This window comes from Salarias fasciatus, chromosome 12 (assembly GCF_902148845.1).
Source record: "Salarias fasciatus chromosome 12, fSalaFa1.1, whole genome shotgun sequence".
NCBI classification, from domain to species: Eukaryota; Metazoa; Chordata; class Actinopteri; order Blenniiformes; family Blenniidae; genus Salarias; species Salarias fasciatus.
In genome coordinates, this window is record NC_043756.1 from 2,564,160 (window position 1) to 2,584,671 (window position 20,512).

The 20,512-nt window shown below is 42.3% G+C and overlaps 2 protein-coding genes across 2 annotated transcripts; both read right to left on the minus strand.

Moving 5' to 3' along the window:
* Positions 1–1,047: 1,047 nt before the first annotated feature.
* On the minus strand, positions 1,048–6,424 carry LOC115398212 (protein phosphatase 1, catalytic subunit, gamma isozyme). The gene is made up of 7 exons (XM_030104887.1): positions 6,105–6,424; positions 5,616–5,747; positions 3,787–4,017; positions 2,911–3,015; positions 2,487–2,710; positions 1,936–2,070; positions 1,048–1,730 (listed from the first exon to the last, which is right to left on the minus strand). The coding sequence occupies exons 1-7, from the start codon at positions 6,157–6,159 to the stop codon at positions 1,641–1,643; spliced, it is 972 nt and encodes a 323-aa protein (XP_029960747.1). The 5' UTR covers positions 6,160–6,424; the 3' UTR covers positions 1,048–1,640.
* A 2,139-nt stretch (positions 6,425–8,563) lies between these two features.
* Positions 8,564–12,026, minus strand: myl2b (myosin, light chain 2b, regulatory, cardiac, slow). The gene is made up of 6 exons (XM_030104665.1): positions 11,943–12,026; positions 11,793–11,868; positions 9,295–9,399; positions 9,113–9,191; positions 8,748–8,796; positions 8,564–8,662 (listed from the first exon to the last, which is right to left on the minus strand). Exons 1-6 carry the CDS (start codon positions 11,976–11,978, stop codon positions 8,564–8,566), a joined length of 444 nt encoding a protein of 147 aa, XP_029960525.1. The 5' UTR covers positions 11,979–12,026.
* Positions 12,027–20,512: the final 8,486 nt, after the last annotated feature.

A 20,512-nucleotide genomic window follows, 5' to 3' on the forward strand; every position in this document is an offset into this window, starting at 1 on the left:
TTATGATGTAATGATGATTTCTAAGTTTCACTAAATGACAAAAGATCCTAAGTGTGTTATGTCTCCCCCTTGTGGGTATTGATAAACAAGAGGCGTATTATTTAACAGCTCGTTTTACGATCACGAGACTCCACTCGCTCACTCACGCACACAGGAAACATGCAGTATGCTTCATTTGCATCCTTTTCTACAAGTCAATTTGGATGTCTTTGCGGTCATTTTCAGCTTCCTGACATTTTTTTGCAACTGTTTTGTATGTGTGTGGTAATTTTTAGGTTAGTGAGAGTTTGCAACACTTTGCAGGCATCAAAATCACTTGAAAATGGACTTGAAATCATTTTGAGCATGGCTGTTTGGCCCTCCTTTTGTTGTTTTTTCTTCACTTTAATTTTGCACCTAGGTAGTTATGCATCTCTAATTATGTATTTTCTACCTTTACAGTATTTTTTGCATCTTTTTCCTTATTGTTCATCCTTTTGCTTTCATTTAAATATTTCTATGTCATTGTTTTGTAAATGTAATATTTTTATTATCTTTGTGTTTCTCTGGAAGAGTTGTGACCATGAGTCTTTGGAAACATCAGCATTTCCTTGAATGGGTTTCGAGTCAATTTTAAGCGTATGATTAATCCCTTAATTTATCCATTTTTAATATCACTTTATTCAGAGGAAGGCAAACAATATCACATTTTAGTGCCCCCCCCCCCCCCAAAAAAAAAAAAAGAAAAGTTCCTTACAAAAACAGAAATTGACGTCAGTTTACAGTTCCATAGTCTGCTCTAGATTTTGAAAAGTGTTGTTTTTTCCTTGAACATGTGCAAATGTAATTTGACTTTAGGGCAGTGAAGTCTTCGCCCCCCCATGTGATCTCTCCCCCCCCCCCCCCCCCCCTCCCCCCTCCCCCCAAGGGGCAGCAGTCTGACTCTGTTTTTTTTAGTAGTTGCTTCTCCAGTTTATTCACGTAAGACTCAGGCCTGGTTGCTAAACTCTTGACTTAAAAAACAAAAAAAAAAAAATTAAAAGTTTAGAAACAAATGACATGCAGATGCCAGTTTCCCCCTAAAATACACTCAGTTTATTAGAAAGATTTAGACATTACAAGAGTGCTTTTTTATTCGTTTAATTTAGCACAAGACTTGTTTTAAAAATGTGATGCAGTGTACAGTCAATGTTTTATGACATCGACTGCAAAATAACTTTAAATAAAGTTTATGGGAGTAAACAGGTGTTTGTGACCCCCTCCCCCCCCCCACATAGTTTCATATCCATTAATAATTATTGACAGTGAGAAAAAAGATGAAAAAAAATTTACAAGACATCAAATAAAAGTGGAAAAATTGTGCACAGCTTTAAACAAGGCATTCCTGTGCATAAGTAGCCGTATTGTTACATTTTTCCTGATTGAACAGTCATATGTGGCAAAGACTAGCTGCAAAATGGAGTGCAAAACACCTGAGGTTTTTCATGGTGACATATCAATTTTACCCCTGTGGACAAAACAACAAAATATTTTGCTTTCATCGAGTAGGAGTGGCTATCTTTTTATTGGCAGCACGAAGGATAACCAACCCTTCGAATGCAGAAGACCAGAGCAGAGGAGAGGGATGAGACCCCGGACGCTTCGCCTCCCCTCCTGTCCTCTCATTTCTTGGCTTGCTTGGTGACCATGTTGCGGGGGGGAGTCACAGGACGGCTGCCGTTGGGCTTCTTCTTCTCAGCTGGTTTCAGAATCTACAAGACGGGCAGAGAGATTTTTCAAACGAGAATCGGAGGCTCTGTTTGTGTCAAGTTAAAACGCATCGTTTCTGCATTTTCAAACTGACCAAATGTTTTTCTTTAAATCCCAATGATACCAATCAGCCAAGCGACTGCTCCAGCAGAGCGCCACATTTCACAGCAGGGTACAAAAACTGTTCACGAGTAAAAGGTGTTTCACCTGAAAGGAGCACATGAGCGTCTCATCCACGCTCATCATGGCGCCTGCGTTGTCAAACTCTCCACAATAGTTGGGCGCCGAGAACAAGGTGACGAGCTGCCGCTTTGCGAAGAACTCGTAGCCGTCCTCGACGACCTGCGAGTGCGAGGGTGAAAACAGAAAGGAAGTTCTTCAATAAGTAAAATCACCACAATGTTTAAAGGCCTGTTTTTACGACTCACTGGTTAAATAATACAGATGAAAATCCACCTGTCAATAGCTTTGTAGAGGTAAAACAGAGTTACCTCAGAACTAAATTTAGAGCCTGGTCGGAGCGGCCGACATGCACATATTTCCTGTGATGATTCCTTGTGTTGGTGGAAATGCTGCTTATGTAACCATTGTTCAGTTTAAAGGTCCAAACGGCAGAAAGGTTAAGCACTGCAGCGCAGCTCTGAGCACAGCGTGTAATGTCCCTCGGTCCAGAGCGTCAACATGTTGAGTGATCTGTCAATACGGCTGGGCCACTCGGCCTCGTTTCTGTCTGTCACTGCAGAGCCGATGGAGATTACCTGGTGGGCACGGCAGATCAGATCCAGGTCGTGCTTGTGCAGGAACTTGGCCACCACCTCCGAGCCGAAGGTGAACGACACGCCCCTGTCGTTCTCGCCCCAGCCCAACACGTCCTTGTCCGGATCGGACCAGAGCAGGTCGCAGAGCAGACCCTGGTCAGGTACGTCAGTCGGGCGCATGATGCGTCTGATCTGCTCCATGGACTGAAGGTCAGGTGAAAGACCTGCGTGGAACGGCACAGCACCAGTACAAATAAACACACTGCTATTGAGGTCAGCGTGTCTGCGGAGACAGCCTTTCCAAAGGACAAATAAAGGCCTGCTGACGTCAAAGGGGGGCTACTTTTTAGGCCTGCAGCACACAAGTGACTGGTGGAATGAATGGCGAAATGTGAAATCATTATCATGAAATGCACGGACGAACCTCCATGGCAGCAAAAGATCTTCTCATCAACAATGGCGGCAATCGGGAGGCAGTTAAAGCAATCTGTGAAGGTCTTCCAGAGCTTGATGTTGTACCTTCTTTTACCTGAAACACATATGAAAACAAAAAAAACAATTCACTTTTAAAAAATAAATCAGCTGATGAAAAGAAACAGGAAGTTTACGTATTGCTGTACGGAGTTAGCAGGCTGGCCAGTTAGCCAAACCAGATCCAGGCTTGTTAAAGCAGCATCTGGTCTGTGCTGGACCGGAGTCCAGGTTTTACTACATGCATAACACAGCAGCTGTGTTGGTAATCGTAGTGCAACTACCAAGTCCACACTCAAGCTGCAAAGAGCCAAAAAACCCTCCACTTCACCTCAGATTCAAGCTGGCATTTGAAAAGCTGACTGAAAAAACGTAAACGGAGAGCAGATTTAACCTCAACTCGTATATATTACACAACAAAGCTGCGTGTTTGGAGGAATGTACTCGTTTAGGATTAGTGTGAAGGTGTTTCCTCCTTATGAGAACCTGTGATTGATCAATAAAAGAGCAACAGTAAAAGCAGTGAGTGGAATTCCTCAAATACACATGATTAAAGATATATAACAAGGCTTTGCTTGTCCTGAACTTTTAACCCTTCTTCAGGCAAGAGGCCATAATTTAACTCGTGCATCTCTTCTAGTTTCTTTCTCAGTCAGCATTTGGAAAAATGAAGGAAATGCTTCAGTAGCTGTGAAATTAGATGTCTGAATATAGAGATTGGTCTTATTTTTGTTCCATTTTTCTAATCAGCACAGACAAACTTCGTGTTCCGCTTAAAAAGTATGATAAAAACCGAAAAGCTGCAAATGTTTTTGTGCTCCAAACTCACACTCATCATAGAAGCCGTATATTCTGTTGATTGATGCACACTCGTGGTTTCCCCTCAGCAGGAAGAAGTTCTCGGGGTATTTGATTTTGTAGGCCAGCAGGAGGCAGATGGTTTCCAGGGACTGCTTCCCCCTGTCCACGTAGTCGCCCAGGAACAGGTAGTTGCTCTCCGGGGGGAAGCCGCCGTACTCGAACAGCCGCAGCAGGTCGTAGTACTGTCCGTGGATGTCACCTGCACGGCGGGAGAACAGAGTGAGTGAAGACCGCAATAACCGATTCAAACAACACACGGTGACAGTCATGAAAGACGCAAATAATATGAGCATCGCCGGGTTAAGTGGAACCCGTAAAATCTTTATTTTACTTTGCTTTGTTGTGTTATTGACATGACAACATTTAGGGGGAAAAATTAATTATGCTTCAAGATTCCTTTCTTCATAATGCTAATAACTTAAACTATTCAATACTTCCCTCTCGCTTCACAGTTTTCAATTCTGCACTTTCTGATAATACAAAATGTTCTTATAATAAAAATAATTATCATCTTTGTACTGTCAGTATGAGCACAAAATTAACATTTTGTTTAGTATGAAAGAGCAGTGAACGGAGATTTTATCAAATGTCGTTACCTAATTACAGAGTTCAGTTAACTTAAACACAAAAACATGAGAAATATTGACATTTATTACAGAGTTCACCCTGAAATCAGGATAAAATGCTGTTATTTAAAGGCTCATTCGTTTAGCATGTTGCTGACAGTGTGTGTTCTCTCCTGACCTCTGCTCTACTAAAACAGGAATTCCGTTTGTGGCAGTCAAACCTTCATTTCATTGACGTCACTTTTTGATAGTTCAATATTGGCTCTTCTTATCACAACCATAAAAAGTGGATAACAGAGTAATCAGATAATTGAAAAAAATTGGATTCAGTGCCGTTAACTTCAGAAATGTGATGATTGAAAAAACAAACAAAGAAATAATTTTTAGTGCATTATTACAATTCTTTCTGACTGTAACACAAACTTTTTGCCAATTTCTAAACAGCTGACCTTGTCATGTGTGCAAATAATACATGATGTAACTGGCTGATGGACTCAACAGGCTGTAATCAATCATTGAAAGAAATACTGAAACATAACTATTCAATTTAGATAGTTTTAATCTGATATGTTTTCGACTTGAAACATATTTCATCATGTGTAAATGAAACGTTCAAAGCATGTTATTCTGATTTTCAATGATTGAAATATCCTCAGACCAGTCATCGTGTTTAATAACATGAATCAATGAGAACGTCTGGTTTCCATAGGTTTTTTTAAGGGGTTATTAAGTGTGCAGGTCACTTTAGACTGGGCATGTATAGTACACTACTTTGTTGAATGTGACTTTGGTCACAAACACAAGGAGCAGCATTTCCTCCAATCGGCCCACAAAATGCCTCAGTGCTGCTTCTCAGAGAAACTGAAATATTTTTTTCCTCTCATTTAACCAGTCAGGAAAAATGGGGAAGACTGCAACATGGACAAAACTGACACCTGTGTGTTTGTCTGCCTCAGAGCTCATTTGAACACAGAAAGAGGAAGCTGTATGAGGAGAGCGCTCTCCTGAAAAAATGACTGAGTTATGTTAAACGAGAGAAACCATGCCATTGGTTATGCAGGGATAATATTTTCTTATAGTTGAATAAGCAAATCTATGGATTTCTTTTTAAACATAATCTGTCTTCCTTAGAAACTCTGGCAGGTTAAAGCAGTAATATTTTCATCTCCGCTCCCTGCCTGCCTTCTCCTTTCAGCTGAGCGACACATGGGTGAATGTCATCTTTTTGTACCACAGATCTTGAGAGGAGCCTCCAGCTCCAGCAGGATGGGCTGACTGAGGAAGATCTCCCTGGACTTCAGGCACAGCCCCCGGATCTCGTTCTCCTGCAGCTGCACATTCTTGCCCGGCTTGGCTCCTCTGACTGCAGCAGGGGGAAAAGGTAAACAGAAAGACACAAGAGGAGTTATGAGAGGGGGGCTGCGTCTGTGCGGAGGCAGAGAGGGAACAGGCTGTGAGGAAGCTGCGGCGATGCGCACTGGAGGGAACACCGTGTATCTGTCTGGAGCTGCGATGCCCTTCAGATGTGCTGCGATCCTCAGCTGTTACACACACCACACCAGTATTTATCATTAAAAACGACACACACGGCGGTGTCAGCTGTAACACACTGACGCGGATGGTGTAAATATTTAAAAGGAGCGATGGAGCTCGTGTCCCAACAGCGCGCGTTTAACAAAAAAGAGCGTTTACAAAAGGCGACCGCTCCGCTTCCACTCACCTTCTAAAAGACGCTGGATGATACTGTCTATGTTGAGCTTGTCCACATCAGCCATCGCGACCGTCGGCGTGAATTAAAACGGGTTCCGCGGAAATAATGTCGGTCTGTGAGCGCTAGCTCGCTAGCCGTCCTAGCATTAGCTGTTAGCTCCGGCTGAGGCTGTGACCCTGTGGCGGATTGAGCTGCGAGCTGCTGGTCTTGAAAATCTAACAAGCTACTGGGACATCGCAGCTTTAAAAAAGGGGAAACCAGCATCCACTGGTAGGTTTTTTTATTTGTTTTCGTAAAAAAAAAAATGGGTCTCCAAAAAATGCGCCGCACTGGCAGTGAGCTAACTCTGCCCCGTCTGTTTTTCCTCTGCCGCACCTTGTTGACGCAGCTCGGCCGCTGCTGGAGGAGCTGCAGCTCTGCTGCCCCCTAACGGTGTGGTGGAGAACTGCACCTGACCCCGATCCGTCCTCACGCTCATATCCGATACAGAAACAGGGTGCTGAAATGTTTTAAATCAGTTTCTGCTCTGTTCCAGTTAAATTCTTATGTCCGATGATGACTCAGAGTTGTACTCTTCCAACATAGTGATAGGTAATCAAACGACCGTGAGGTTTGTACACTGAAAATACAAAGCTGCAACACTTGCACTTTTAAAATAACAGTGAAACGATCATATTGCATATATTATTTGAACTTTAAAAATTATAAGAAAGTTTGATGTGGACCAAGTTTTGAGGAATAATGATGACGATGATGATAAAAATGACAAAAGCTGCTCAGTGGAGCAGTGGTTAGCACTCTTGGTTCACAGCAGAAATGTCTGTGTTCAGACACCCACTGGGTATTTCTGTGTGGATTTTGCATGTTCTCTCCATGTGTGAGTTACTTCTGAGTACGCTCGTTTCCTCCCAAAGTCTAAAAACATGCATAATGTGAGGTTATTTGGTGACACAAAATTTCCCCTCGATGTGAATGTGAGGGTGTGTGGGTGTTTCTCCTGTGATGGTGATCTGTCCAGTGTGTATCCTGCCATCATCCATAGTCCGCTGGGATTGGCTGAAGCTAACTCTGCGACCCTACACAGGATGAAGCAGTCTGGAAGATAGATGGATAATTCTAATATATTCTTTTTATTTGTAGTTTGCTTTAGATTTATATGTTATATCGTTGCACAGTGCCAGTGTTTGCTGCTTTGAGGAGTGAGTGGTGTGAGGGTCGAGTAGCCACAAGGCTGAAAGTGAAAACACAAATCAGAATATTTTCCCAAACCATGTCTTCATTCAAGAGAAGCATTTCGAATATCTGCACCACTTAAAAGAAGAATGTGCATCATTTATTTGCCGTTATTAACTCCCGACTTACATTCGCTGGCAGGAATTTACACTTCAACATTTGGACGAGGTCGTCGGCGTTTAGTTCCATTACTTTGAGTTTTGAAGACACTTTTTATCAAAACTTCCAGTCTTCAGACATCATGATTTATTAGAACTGGTTTCCATTAGTGTGTGTACAACCCTGATTGTGAAACAGAATGAAAACATAAAACAATGACTTGCATTTGAAGTCAGATTTTATCCCTAAAAGAAAATAATGTATGAAATATTTAAACGGAGAAATTTTACTATTTCAGGAAAAATATTTGTTCCTTTTGTGTGATGACAGTGACAGCCCTCCAAACAGTTGGGACATTTATCTTTTCTTTTAACAACATTGTTGTTTTGTTTACATTGAACGCAGCTTTATAGGATACAGTTTTCTGTATATATCAAGATACCAGGTTCATATTAGGTTCAGTTAAAAGATAAACCCTCCTATAATTTCTGAATTTCATTAAGAAATTAAGTATGCTTTTAAAACTGATTTCTACACAGATAAAGCTTTCATTCCTCAAAAATGAAATAAATGACTTAAAAAACTGGCTGTGACGTGCTCTGACAATTCTTTATAGAAAGGTTATTCCTAAAATAATCATTCAGTGATTTCATATAGATTTCACACATGCTGACCCACTCATTTTGTTTTAGTTCTCTCAATCTGTTTTGTATTTTCTAGTCAATATTAAAAACAAAAACAGGTTGCTCACAAAAACTTAAACTTATTCCAAACAGAAGTAATGTTTTAATAGTTAATTTCACATTTTAATTAATATTTTTCTTCAGACAGATGAAAAACACAGAGTTCTCATTATCAGTTTTATTTCAGTGTAAATGAATCCTTTAAAATCTCTTCATTTCTCATAAATATCTCATGCCATAATTTAAACTCTCTGTGCTGGGTTTTCTCCTTCAAAAACATGCACTTGTGGTTCGTTCAGCTTTAATTTCAGTTTAAATCTCTTCATGACCACGTTCCTCCATGTTTACATTAAAAAAAGGAAGAAGAGTTTAGTCTGCTGTTGCAGTGGGATCGTTCTCAGACACAACCTTCTGGTTTCAGTGTGCTGAAAGGCTTCATTCACTCTGCTGCTCCTAGTCTTTCTCCTCGCCGTGTGTGATGACGTAGACCAGGTTCTTGTAGTCCAGGTTTCCCGCGACGTCTGGAGGGAACGCTGCAAACATCTGCTCTACCTGGAGGACAGACACACAGTGAGTTTCCCGGCAGAGTTTTGAAAAGCGTTGCGCTGAGTGTGTGTGTGTGTGGAGGAGAGCGGACCTCCTCGGGGGAGAAGCGGTCCGCCTGGGTGGTCAGCATCTTCGTCACACTGTGAGGAAGAGCAGCGATGGGGAGCGGGTCGTGAGCAGGACGGACAATGTTAAAGCACACACACCTGATGCATACACGCAGGATTAACGGAGGAAAATACCGGGGTCTCCCTGTCAGGATCAGTCTTATAAATGGCTTGAAAATGATTTCAGTTATTCAGACATATACAAATTATCAGACATTGATTAAAATACTTACATTTGAATAGCAAAACAAAAATGAACAACTGTGAAATTAATATTCTATTTAAAATGAATACACTATCACTGCAACCATCCATCCATCCATCCAGTCTGACGCACGCTGCTCCTCACAAGTCTTTCTTCAAGGTTCCCTTTCCTTCAGGGTCGAAGACTTTGAAGGCGTTGAGGATGGTGTCCTCTGGGTCGGCGCCTGAAGAAGAGCAGTGGTGTCGTTACAGCGACGCTCACCGCTGACGGATAACAAGCAGGCCTCGCTCATTACCTGGATGTCATGTAATAACGTGCTTGTTCACCTTTGAGTTTCTCTCCGAACATGGTGAGAAAGACAGTGAAATTAATGGGTCCCGGCGCCTCCTTCAGCATCTCATCAATCTCCTCCTGCTTGACATTTATACGGCCTGCAGATCGAGGGAAGATAAGGTGCACCAGGGTTCAAGGAGGTGAGGAACGATCATCTGCGCCACTGATTTATCTCAGGACTGCGCTTTCAATTAATTGATTAATTATTCGATTGAGAAAGTGTCAGAGAGTGATGAAAAATAGATGTCATAATGTTCCATCGTCTTGTTTTCTTCCAAACCGATAGACGTTCTCTCTGAAGTCACATAAATCACATGAAGAGAAATCTACTTGTTACCATGTAACACATTCACTGGCCCTGATGGAGTCTCCATAACCATGTACAACTGTAATGATGTGTGCAGTGCTGTAGTGTTACACAGGCTACAGTGGATGCATATTGTTAATAACGGTTGTGGTTCTGACAAAAAAACGGTCGTAACAAAAATACAGTAGACTTCTTCATTCTTCTTTTTCAAAGAGGAAATCCTAGAAGTTGTTTAATTACTTTCTTTTTCTGTTGTCTTCCTTTATAACAATCATTTACTCTCACATTCACTCTTTCATGTGATTTTAGAGTCATCAAAACCCATGTGCACACAGGCAGACCATGCAAACTGCCTGTGCACCAGGGACTCCAACAGGAGATATTCTCACTGTGAGGTAAGAGCGCTAACCACTACACCCCGCAGCATCAGATCCAAATGTACGCTGATTTGTACGGAGGGTCAGCTGGAAGTCGTAGTAGAGTCATGAACAAAAAGCTTTCTGCACTGCTTTAAAAAACAGAAAAAAAAAACTGAAAACTTTAAAACAGAAGTTAGTTTTCCTAAAGGAGGTGATATGAGCGCCTGGAGACAAATGAAAAGTACTTTTTGTCAAATAAACTAATGAAAAATCTTTATTATGTAGAGGTTCTTTTCACTGTGTGTATTGATTGTTACAGTTTTAGACTCATTCAATATCTAAATGATTTGAACAAATGAAACAAAATAAAAACGAAAGAGCAGAGAAAGAACTGGACAGTGAACTCCTCTTGTTCCTTCACACTGCGAGTGCCAGAAAACCCTCCACTTAGAACTTTAGAATTCATGAAAGATGGATGTGTGGTTCCCTGGTTCCAGTTCAGGTCTGGGAGCCTTTCTGTTTGGAGTTTGCATGTTATCCTTATGCATCTTCCTGTTTCCTACAGTACTCCTAAAACACGTATTTGAGGATATGTGTGTATTCTAAATTAGGTGCGACTGTGGATCTGTGTGTGTGTTTGCCCTGAGAATGACTGTGAAAACTTTACAGTGGTGAAATATTATTATCTAAAGTCAGGCGGTCGCATCTGAGCGGGTTTAGTTCTGAACTGAAGCATTAAAACAGACAACAAGGACAACAAGCACGGCTGATCGATTATGATTGACCTTGACCAGAAGAAGAGCTTTACTGAGACAGGTGGGAGGGAAAAGCCTGCTGTTTGGTGTCAGTCAGACCAAAATCGCAGCAGGAAGCGATGAAGCCACTCCGATAAACATCTTCCAATACACGTGACGAAGTCCAGTTGTCCTGATTCAATTACTCTAAAAAGCCTCTTATCAGGACAAATGAGAACATGCATGGGTATCTCCTTTCTGCTGGATCATTTTTACCTCAGAGGGAATAAAATCAATAATCCCTGAAGGTGATTAGAGCTGCTTCACCATCAGACTGCACCAAAAAAAACAATAAATGTCTTTAAAGTCTAAACAAAGTGGCGCCGTCCGTCACCTCTCACATCCGGAGGGGAAGAGCCAAGTCAAACATTTTGGTCTTATGGTTCTGTCAGCATGAAATCACATTTTTATAAATCACATTTTATCGACATTAAATCACATTTTATCAGCATTAAATTAAATTTTTATCAATCACATTTGCTGATAGGTCGATCATGTGGTGACTCTCCTCAGACCTGAGAGACTTGTTCTGGCTTCAGTTTGGTTTATTTGTTAGAAAATTACTTTTATTCAATGATCTGTGATCTTATCATCCTTCTGCAGCTTACAGGTGGTCAGGTACGCTCCTTTAACTGACACAAAATAACTGACATCATATACTACTTCTATTTATCTCAAATGATATTGCTCTCACATCACTCAGTAAGATTATGATGGCTGTTTTTTTTTTCCTTCTCAGATTTCTTCTTTTTTTGACACAACCCCAACCACAATCAATAATGTGATCATCTCAGCACTCTGAGAAGTCAATGAAGTTAATAGCAGATCAAATATGTGAAATGATTACATTAAGACAAAGTGATTACTGTACTTTACTTGTCGTTACACCTGCTTTCAGCTTTCATCCATACCTGAACCCTGAGTTCATACACATGCATATGAATGGTGAGTTTGATCATGAACTGAGGCTCCGCCCCTTCCCTTAAGGCCCACCCACTCCTCTTTCACACGCCTGTGTGTGGTCGGCTCACCTAAAGCAGTGAAGGTGTCTCTCAGGTCGTTGTTGTCAATGTATCCGTCTCTGTTCTGGTCCATGATGGTGAAGGCCTGCAGGAGTTTGCACAGTTGCTGCGTGGGTCTGTACAGATTGACCGGGAGGAACGTTCCTAGAGAGCACTGACCTCTTTGAACTCCTGGATCTGGGCCTGTTCGAACATGGAGAACACGTTGGAGCTGGCTCCCTCCGCTCTCTTCTTCGCCTTCTTGGGCGCCTGCAGGGTTTTTCAGGACGACGCTCTAATTAGATCCAGTACTAATGACGCCACCGTCACCTGGCTCTGCGGCGCCGGCTTCACTTGTTATGGGTGTCACTGTCACACGGGATGGTACCCAGCCGCTGATCAGCACCCCGTCTCGGGGCTGTTTTCAGTTGGGGGGCGGGGGGCGGGGGGGCGTATATATTAATTGCACGCATTTCATTAGGAAGGATTACAAACACTGTCAGTTTGTCACGGAAATATTTACTCAAGCCTCCCGTTTTGTGAGAATGCAGAGTGAACCCGGGTGTGTGTGTGTGTGTGTGTGTGTGTGTGTGTGTGTGTGTGTGTGTGTGTGTGTGTGTGTGTGTGTGTGTGTGTGTGTCCCACTGTCCCCCGGATCACATGAGGGATTATCCTATAGGACCCGGGCCATGACAGGATGGTACACTGAGCCCTGTTTGATCAGAAGGATTATGTTGAGTTATTTACATATCTGCCAAGGAGCCGTGAGGAGCCGAGAGCGGGGAGGCGGCGGCGTGATGACATCACACGGCGAGGATCCGGGGGTCTCTCGACAGCTGCTGTCTAACCCTCCATGTGGATTAGCTCTCCAGCAGTGTGTGTATGTGTGTGTGTGTGTGTGTGTGTGGTGGACGGCGCCTCTGGTGCTCACACTCATGTGTCTTGGTGTTTTAAGAGGATTGTGTGCTCGAGGGAGAGCAGGCTGACTTTCTTCTTCACCTCCCAACAAACACAAACTCGGCTGTTTCCCGTCAAACATGAATGAGTTTGTTCCTCGCTGCTGTCTGCACCTGTTACTCCTCTCCCGTCTTCTCTTTTGTCTCCTTCTCTTGTCTTTCCTTCTTCTGTCTCTTCCTCTCAGATTTAATCTCTGAATTTTCTCTTCTCTCACTTTCTGTCCTGTTGTTTTCCTTCACTTTCCTCTCTTCTCCTTCTTTCTTTACATTTCCTTTCCTTTCTCATCATTGCCGGCATCTTTTCCTCTTCATCTTTTTCTTGTCTTCCTCTCCTTTCTCCTTTCTCCTTCTTCCATTTATTCATTTATTCCCCTTGATGTTTTCTATTCATTTTAATGTCCTTTACATTCATTTTTGCCTTCTTTCCTTGTTACCCCTTTCCCTTGCTTTCCTCTCCTCTTCCTCCTCTCCTGCCCCTCTTTCCTTCCTCTTCTTCACCCTCTGTAAACATGGAAACACCAGCAGCAGTATTTTGTAGCTCTAAAGAATTTCCACTCGTGTTTCTGCAGGGAAAATGAATAATGTGGCCATTAAAGGATTAGTTAGAAGTCAAAGGTCTTCCTCCCTCCATCCCTCCCCCCCTCCCCCCTCGCCTCTGTCAGCCACGATCACTTTGTGCTCATTTTTTTTTTTTTGAAATGTCATCATTGTGAGCAGACAAATATAATCAATATCCCATCAATAGGACAACTGGAGTGCTGTCCTATTGACGATTTTTTTAATCTGTATTCAGTACCCATAAGCATATTGACACGCCGGGTATTGATTCATTATCACGGGGTGAGTAGAGCAAGATGTATAATTCATCAAAACAAACGCTATATACCATACAAATATAAAATACACCGTGTCAACACTGTAAATGTGCAGCAGAGCTTTTCTCATCTCAGTCTGCTGGAAAAAAAAAAAAAAAAAAGATTAAATACAATGAAATGCGTGTGCACTCACCATGTTCCTGCTTCAGCCGGATGGATGGAGACCAGGCGGTGCTGCTGCTGCTTCAGGGTGGAGCTGCACGCAGACACGGGGGGTAGATATACCGACTCCATAATCACACACGCTTATGGGTTATAAATACTCCATGCCTTGTTTAGGCACAGGCCCAGGTGAAGAGGACCGGTCCACGCTCAGGGTTCAGGAGATTTAGGGAGGATGGTGCGCGCACCTCTGAGGCCCAAGAATAACCCCGGGACAGGGGTCTGGCTCCGGGGGGCCCGGCTGCACCCGCCGGGATCCGTCCCCCAGCTGTCGTGCTGGAGCTCGGCGGGGGACCGAGGCCGGCCTCCGATGGGAGCCGCGTCTTACTGCCACAATTAACAGAGCTGTTAGCCAAAGCCCCGAGAGTCCCAGTAAGACCCCGTCATCCGCAGCAGGCCGCCACAGTGGAAAACAGCGGCGGGAGACATCACTCATCCCGGATGAGGGCCGTCACCGGCGATGTGTTTCACACTGCAGCCATGTCAACAAGTTAACGCGCCGGTCCGGAGCCAGCGGCACTTTTCTCTTAACCAGAGGCAAATATAATCAAATGACGCATCTAAACCTCGAGCAGGGACTGATTTCTGAGTTGTAAACAGACATAAATATAGTGTGTATACTGTACACAGAGGTGTAGTGGTTAGCACTCTCACCTCACATCCAAACACTCCACAACCAAAGCAGCCATTCTCCTCCTGATGCCAAATGAAATCAACCTGAAGCAACACATATTATTCAGACTTCAAAATAATGACAACTTAGCTCATTAACTTTTATCATCAAGCCTAAAATGTAATTTATGTTGCATTTGTGAAACTAAAGAAGAGTGAAAAACTTTGCGTGCATGAAAACACTGGCTGTGAGAGGTTGTTTAAGACTTTAATATGGGTATAAGAACACATTACAAGCGAATTGTGAAATCATATCTCCTGCAAAGTGGTGGAAAAATAACAAAACAAAAAAAAAATCTTCCACTGGCTTTAGGCTCTTTTAGAGACAGCTGCTACATCATTAAGTACTGTTGAATTGCAGTACGAAGAGAACTTGTTATCAATCAATGCATTAATTGGAATTAGCAGATGCTTTGTTTAAAGCAAACTGATCAAACACTCTGATTTTCATACTCCTGTTATTAGAAATGTGATGGAGATTTTATCCTGGTTTACATGATCAGTGGCTGCGCCAACATTGCTTCATTACATTTTCTTTGACTGCTCAGTCTGTTGAAACGTCAGTGAGAAGCTACAAGGAGCCACGGCAGATTGATCTGCCGGGGAAGAACATGCAAACTCCACATCGAACGCTTTTAAACACAGAGTAAAACCCTGACCTGGTCCAGGAGTCTTAAGTCTTTATGGCCAAAAGAGACATTTTTATATTAGTGATTTTTATGGAATGCTTTTAGTTATTTGACCTATTTTTAGCAACTCTGCCAGAGATGAGACTTTTTTGTGTGTGTGGCATGCACATGAAATAAAAATGAAAACATGATGTTTATTCAGGGAGTTTTCTGGAAGTTTCAGGGAGCTGAAGAGAAATGTGCGACTGGATGCCCCATCAGTCCATCACAGAGAGGATTTCAGGCCGTGGGAACATCTGGAGATGCTCGTGGAGAACTTGCACCCTCAGCACAGAACGGCCCGGCATGGACTTGATCCCATGGACCTCCTGCTGTGAGGCGAGGGTGAACCACTGCACGGCTCAGTCAAAGTTAAAAGTAGAACAAAACATACAGAAGGAAACAAATCGCTGCTTTTAATTTACTGGTGTAGAAGAGCGTATCAAACAGCGTGCTGTGATCACCAGCATCAGGACGTCATCGGTGGAGTTTGCATGTTCTCTCTCTGGCTGTGTCTCTCTTCCACGTACTTCTCTCTCCTTTAAAGATCCTAGAGTGGAGGTGGAAGATGAGCAGAACTTGCCTTTTCACTGTGAAACGTGAAAATATTTCATAAACTCCTGCATCTTCTGTCAGAATGAATCGATCTTTCACACATGCAGTAAATTTGGCTGCAGATTTGAAAACACTTGGACATTTTTTCATTTAACTGTAATTATTGGAAAATCATAGAGGGTCTTTGTTGTTCCAGGATCTTTATCTACACTCTACATTTGGTTTACTTTTTTACAGCAAAAAATACAAACAGATGGATTCAAATGGACACATTTTAATAATATTAGAGCAGGCAGCATTTCTCCATGTTCTGTGAACTAAAGTGTATTTTATTTTGAAAACAGACAATGACAAGCAAAAGGAGAAACACAGTGCGCACCTCAGAGTGAGAATATCTTTGGTTTGGGGGCATTTTTTGTGTGATTACGTGAATTCTGTCTGGTTAAGGCACAATAACTAAAAAGGGGGAAAATTAAATGGAACCACAGGAAATGAGAAAAAACTGGTAAAACAACTTAAATAAACTGTAAAATGACGACAGTTTCTAAAAGAAAGAAGCGAAAAACTAACATGCAAAGCTAAATAAAAACCTGTCAAGACTTTTTTGTTGTTCTGTCCTGAAGGTTGCAGACCTCTGGGATGTTTCTCGGCTCCACCCTGACTCTTCATTTACTCCCTTCGCCCAGTAGATGGCGCTATCAGCTCACCGCAGCCACCCCGCAGCCCTGCGAGCCCCTCAGAGCAGCACAGGAACAACCGGCTGCTGTTTCTTCATTTGTTGTCTCCTCTGATTTCAAACTGCTTCATTGGTTGCACAGTGTGAGGAACCATTATCTCAGAGTATTTTAAGCTTTTCTTTCAGTCCCCCCCCTTCCTCAAATCGTTTGGGAGCTCATCTGCATCACGCACCAAATGAGGTATTTAATTATATTGATATAATTTCTATTCATAAAAATTGCAAGACATTATCACACTTTCCCATGAATAAATAATTAAACCTTTATGTGGTCCACTAATCACCGAAGTGAATTGCTCTTAATAAAGTCAAAGTGCAGATGCATGGTGTTGCCTCGGCGGCATACATCACACGCTTGTTTCTGCAGCCGGATGAACGAAACCCAGCAAACTGAGATTGGATGTTATACATGAAATCTCTGGAAAAACAACAGGAGCGTGAACCCATCTGGAGCCACACACACACACACACACACACTCCTGGTTATACAGGGTTAAACAAAAGACTGCAGGAATGACATTTAATCCTCCACCTGTTCAGACAGGAGACCTTTCATGGGTTCATGGAAAAGCTGTTCGTCTCTCACGTTTCAGCCGAGCTGCGAGTTTTAATAAACGCTCAGGTAATGATCTCCTCCACTGTGACCAGAAACCATTAATGAAACATTCACACTCGGTGCGAGTGTCAAACTGAATCCCAGAATATCATCCGGAAAGAACATGCAAACTCCACACAGAGCGTGTGGCCGGGAACACGACGTTTTATTAAATATTCAACATCTGCATTTTGAAAGAGGAGCTTTAATTTGAAAGCCTTCGTTCAGTGGCCTCATCAAAACAATGATTTCTCTGCTCTGGGATAATTTCCCATCTGCTCACTCAGCCCTCGTCTGTCTCTCCTTCCAAAGAAAGTACGCTCTGCTTTTTAGATGAAGCTTTTCAGAAGGATGTAATGATTTGAATGGGGTGACAAGGTCACTGGAAGAGGCCTGCGCTGATTTGTTGATGAAAGTGGTGAATGAGAGGTCAAGATTACATTCAGAAGCGCGTCGCTGATTGAGGCCGTGAGACTCGCCGATGTGTTTTTAAAATCAGAACGGCTGAGAGTGGATTCAGGGGCCGGCGCGGACAAAAGGTGGAGATTGGGAGTGGGAGTCCCACCTGGGTCCCCGTGGAGCCTCGGCGCGCCAAAGTTCTGCATACTGGGAGGCTTCTACGATTATATTCCAAAGCTGCTCATATTTGGGAGCTGAACAAAGTCCTGCTTTAGTATTTTTTAAAGAAACGTTTCACACATGTAGCAAACTGTATTGGTGGAAAGTAAAACTGAGGAGTCCAGGATGGGAAAACAGGATGTTTGAAACTTTTACAGACATTCACTGAGAAATCTTGCACGTTTAGAAGCACTGTAACGCTACAGATGATGGGAAATGAGTGACTGAATACAGCCGCTGAGTGAGGGAGAAGGCAGGCGACACCACGGACAGGCAGGCAGTCTTTACAGTCTGAATGCTCTGTGTGTTCTGAGCAGGAGCTGCAGTCTGTTCCAAACCCTTTCCCTGGAGTCTCTTTCTGGCTAAAAAAAAACAAAAAGACAACTACTTTCTTAAAAAATGACATTTTTAGGGCTTAAATCTTAATCGCCAAGCTGTTAAACACTGCAAAAAGTGTCTCTCATGTCTTTTTGCTGGTTAAAACTTTATTGAAACGGCTTTTTCAAGACTCACTCGGTAAAGAAACACTTACAAATGTCACTTAAAAGTTTTAGAAAGTTTGAAGTGACCCAAAAAGATATGATATACATGTTAAAATAACCTCTAAATCGGACTCGACTTTGACAGCCTTGTTGCTTCATCCTGTTCATGTAAACGGCTGAACATATTAATTATAGCGTTGACGTGTTATTTCCTGGAAACTTAAAAGTGAGCGCTGCTGTTTTTTGATCCATGGCCTCCTTCCTTATTACATCTAAACCCTGCATTTCCGCCTCGCCCTGCAGACATTATTACAATGCAATCAGCAGAACTTTTAATAATCTCCCTCCACTTTCCCCCTTTAGGTGTTTGTCTGCAGCGGAGGAATATGTCATCGTCCCTCCAGGCGCTCGCAATATGACTCAGGAGAATATTGTTTTCTTCCTGCGATGGATTTTCATAAGAGAGGCAGGTGCACGGCTGATCGGCACAGCACAAAACCTCTGGCTGCTTTTTTTTGTGTGTGTGGAAACCTTCACTGGGTGATAATGGGGTGTAATTAATGGAGGAAATCACAGGATGCTCATCCTGCACACACACACACACAGACACACGCACGCACAGGCTCGGTCCTGTCAGCAGGGGGCGCAGCGGGCACCAGGAACAGCAGCAGCAGCAGCAGCACTTGACCAGAGGAAAGAGTTATTTTTAAGGAGACAAAGAGCTCCTCTCACGCTTTATCAAGTCAGACAAAGACAATTAAAGAGGGTTTAAGTGCGCTCACACACTGTGCTGTAAATGCAGGGGAAGAGGCAGCTATTTTTGAACCCTACTTTTATTTATTTATTTAAGATATGCATCTCTATCATATGCATCAATGTGAAATTAATTAAAGTTATCACAACAGTCACGATTACTTTTACACTGGAGGAAATTTCTCTTGATAAAACCTGTATAAAACATAAAATGCAAGTGTTTTTGGCTTATACTGACAGAAGAAAAATCAGAATGTGTCATTATATTTTTAAAATCAGCACATAAAAACAGAAGAAAACTCACTTCGTGATATCATGACTGATGTATTTCACTATGAACAAGATAAATGTGGTAAAATCTGAATTTAAAGAGCAGTACTTTTACTATTGTTGCCAGTTATGAGGAACAAAGACAGGTATTTCCTCAACAGTGGAAAAAAGCAGACTGCTCATGTGTTTGGACTGCATGCGATTTGCTGTATTAGTGTGAAGAAAACAGTCTTTAAACCAGAAGAACGAGCAGACCGCCTCATGAGCTCCTTGCTTCTGTGGGATCTTGAAGAATTTGAGTAAATTCACAACATTTCCGCTTCACGCTTCTCACTGTAAACAACCTGTGTTGTGTTTTTGCTCTTTGACCTTTGACCTAACTGCTCTCCTTCCAGATGAGTGGAGCTGCTTGAAGCGATCAAAGTGAAAATCTGCGTCCAGACGTGGCGCCGCGTGAAGACAGCAACCGTGAGCCTGTTTTCACACACACACACACACACACACACACACACACACACCCAACACATTCTACGAGAATCTTCGTCTGAACAGGAGCTCGTATTGTTGGACATTTGGAGACAACATTGTGGTGACGGGATGAAATTAATTGAGAGAATTATCTCATTTAAAGAAAAATCCAAGCCATAAATAAAAAGTATGTTTGAGATTAGACCAATATGTTCATGAAACACTGGTAATAATGTGTATTTTGTGGCCCTAAGATGAACTGTTGACCTGGACAGGATGTTCTCAACTCGCGTTTAAAGGGTCAAACCTGCACTCTGCGTCGTCTTGGGCTGCGGTGTGTTGTTTTCCACTATTTCAGTGAGTCTCTTAGAGAGATATATCCAGTTTTTTGGGGGAAAATATGTGACATTGTTGGCAAGTTTTAAACCTTTAAATGTATCTAATTATATGTAAAGGGCATAAGATGATGCTCATGCCATCATGCAGTCCTGAAATATTCTTTAAGAAAGTCTTTTAGTGTTTAAGTGAGGATTAAATGTTGACTTTCTGGGTTTTATAAGTCAGATTTAAAGCATTTATTTGTAAATTACACTTTGTCGGGTGGGATTTTAGTGCTTTATAGAGTTGATGGAGCTGAAGCAGGATGGCGAAGGAATCTGAACGTATCGGAACTTTAGGTTAAAGATAGTAAAGTCACACAGATTGAATTGTATGTAACCGGCACAACATTATGTTTATTTATATACTTTAAAAAGTCACAGAGGTCAGAAGTAATCAACTCTGGCAGTATAAGCTTACCATCCTGAGATTGAAATGTAGACCGGTGCGTCAATGAGTAGCTTTCACAAGATTAAATACACACTCGTGTGTCCTGTAAAGGCAGATTTAAAGTTTCTTTTTTAGAAAATAAGACTTTATATTGAAGAAGAGGTGGTTAGGG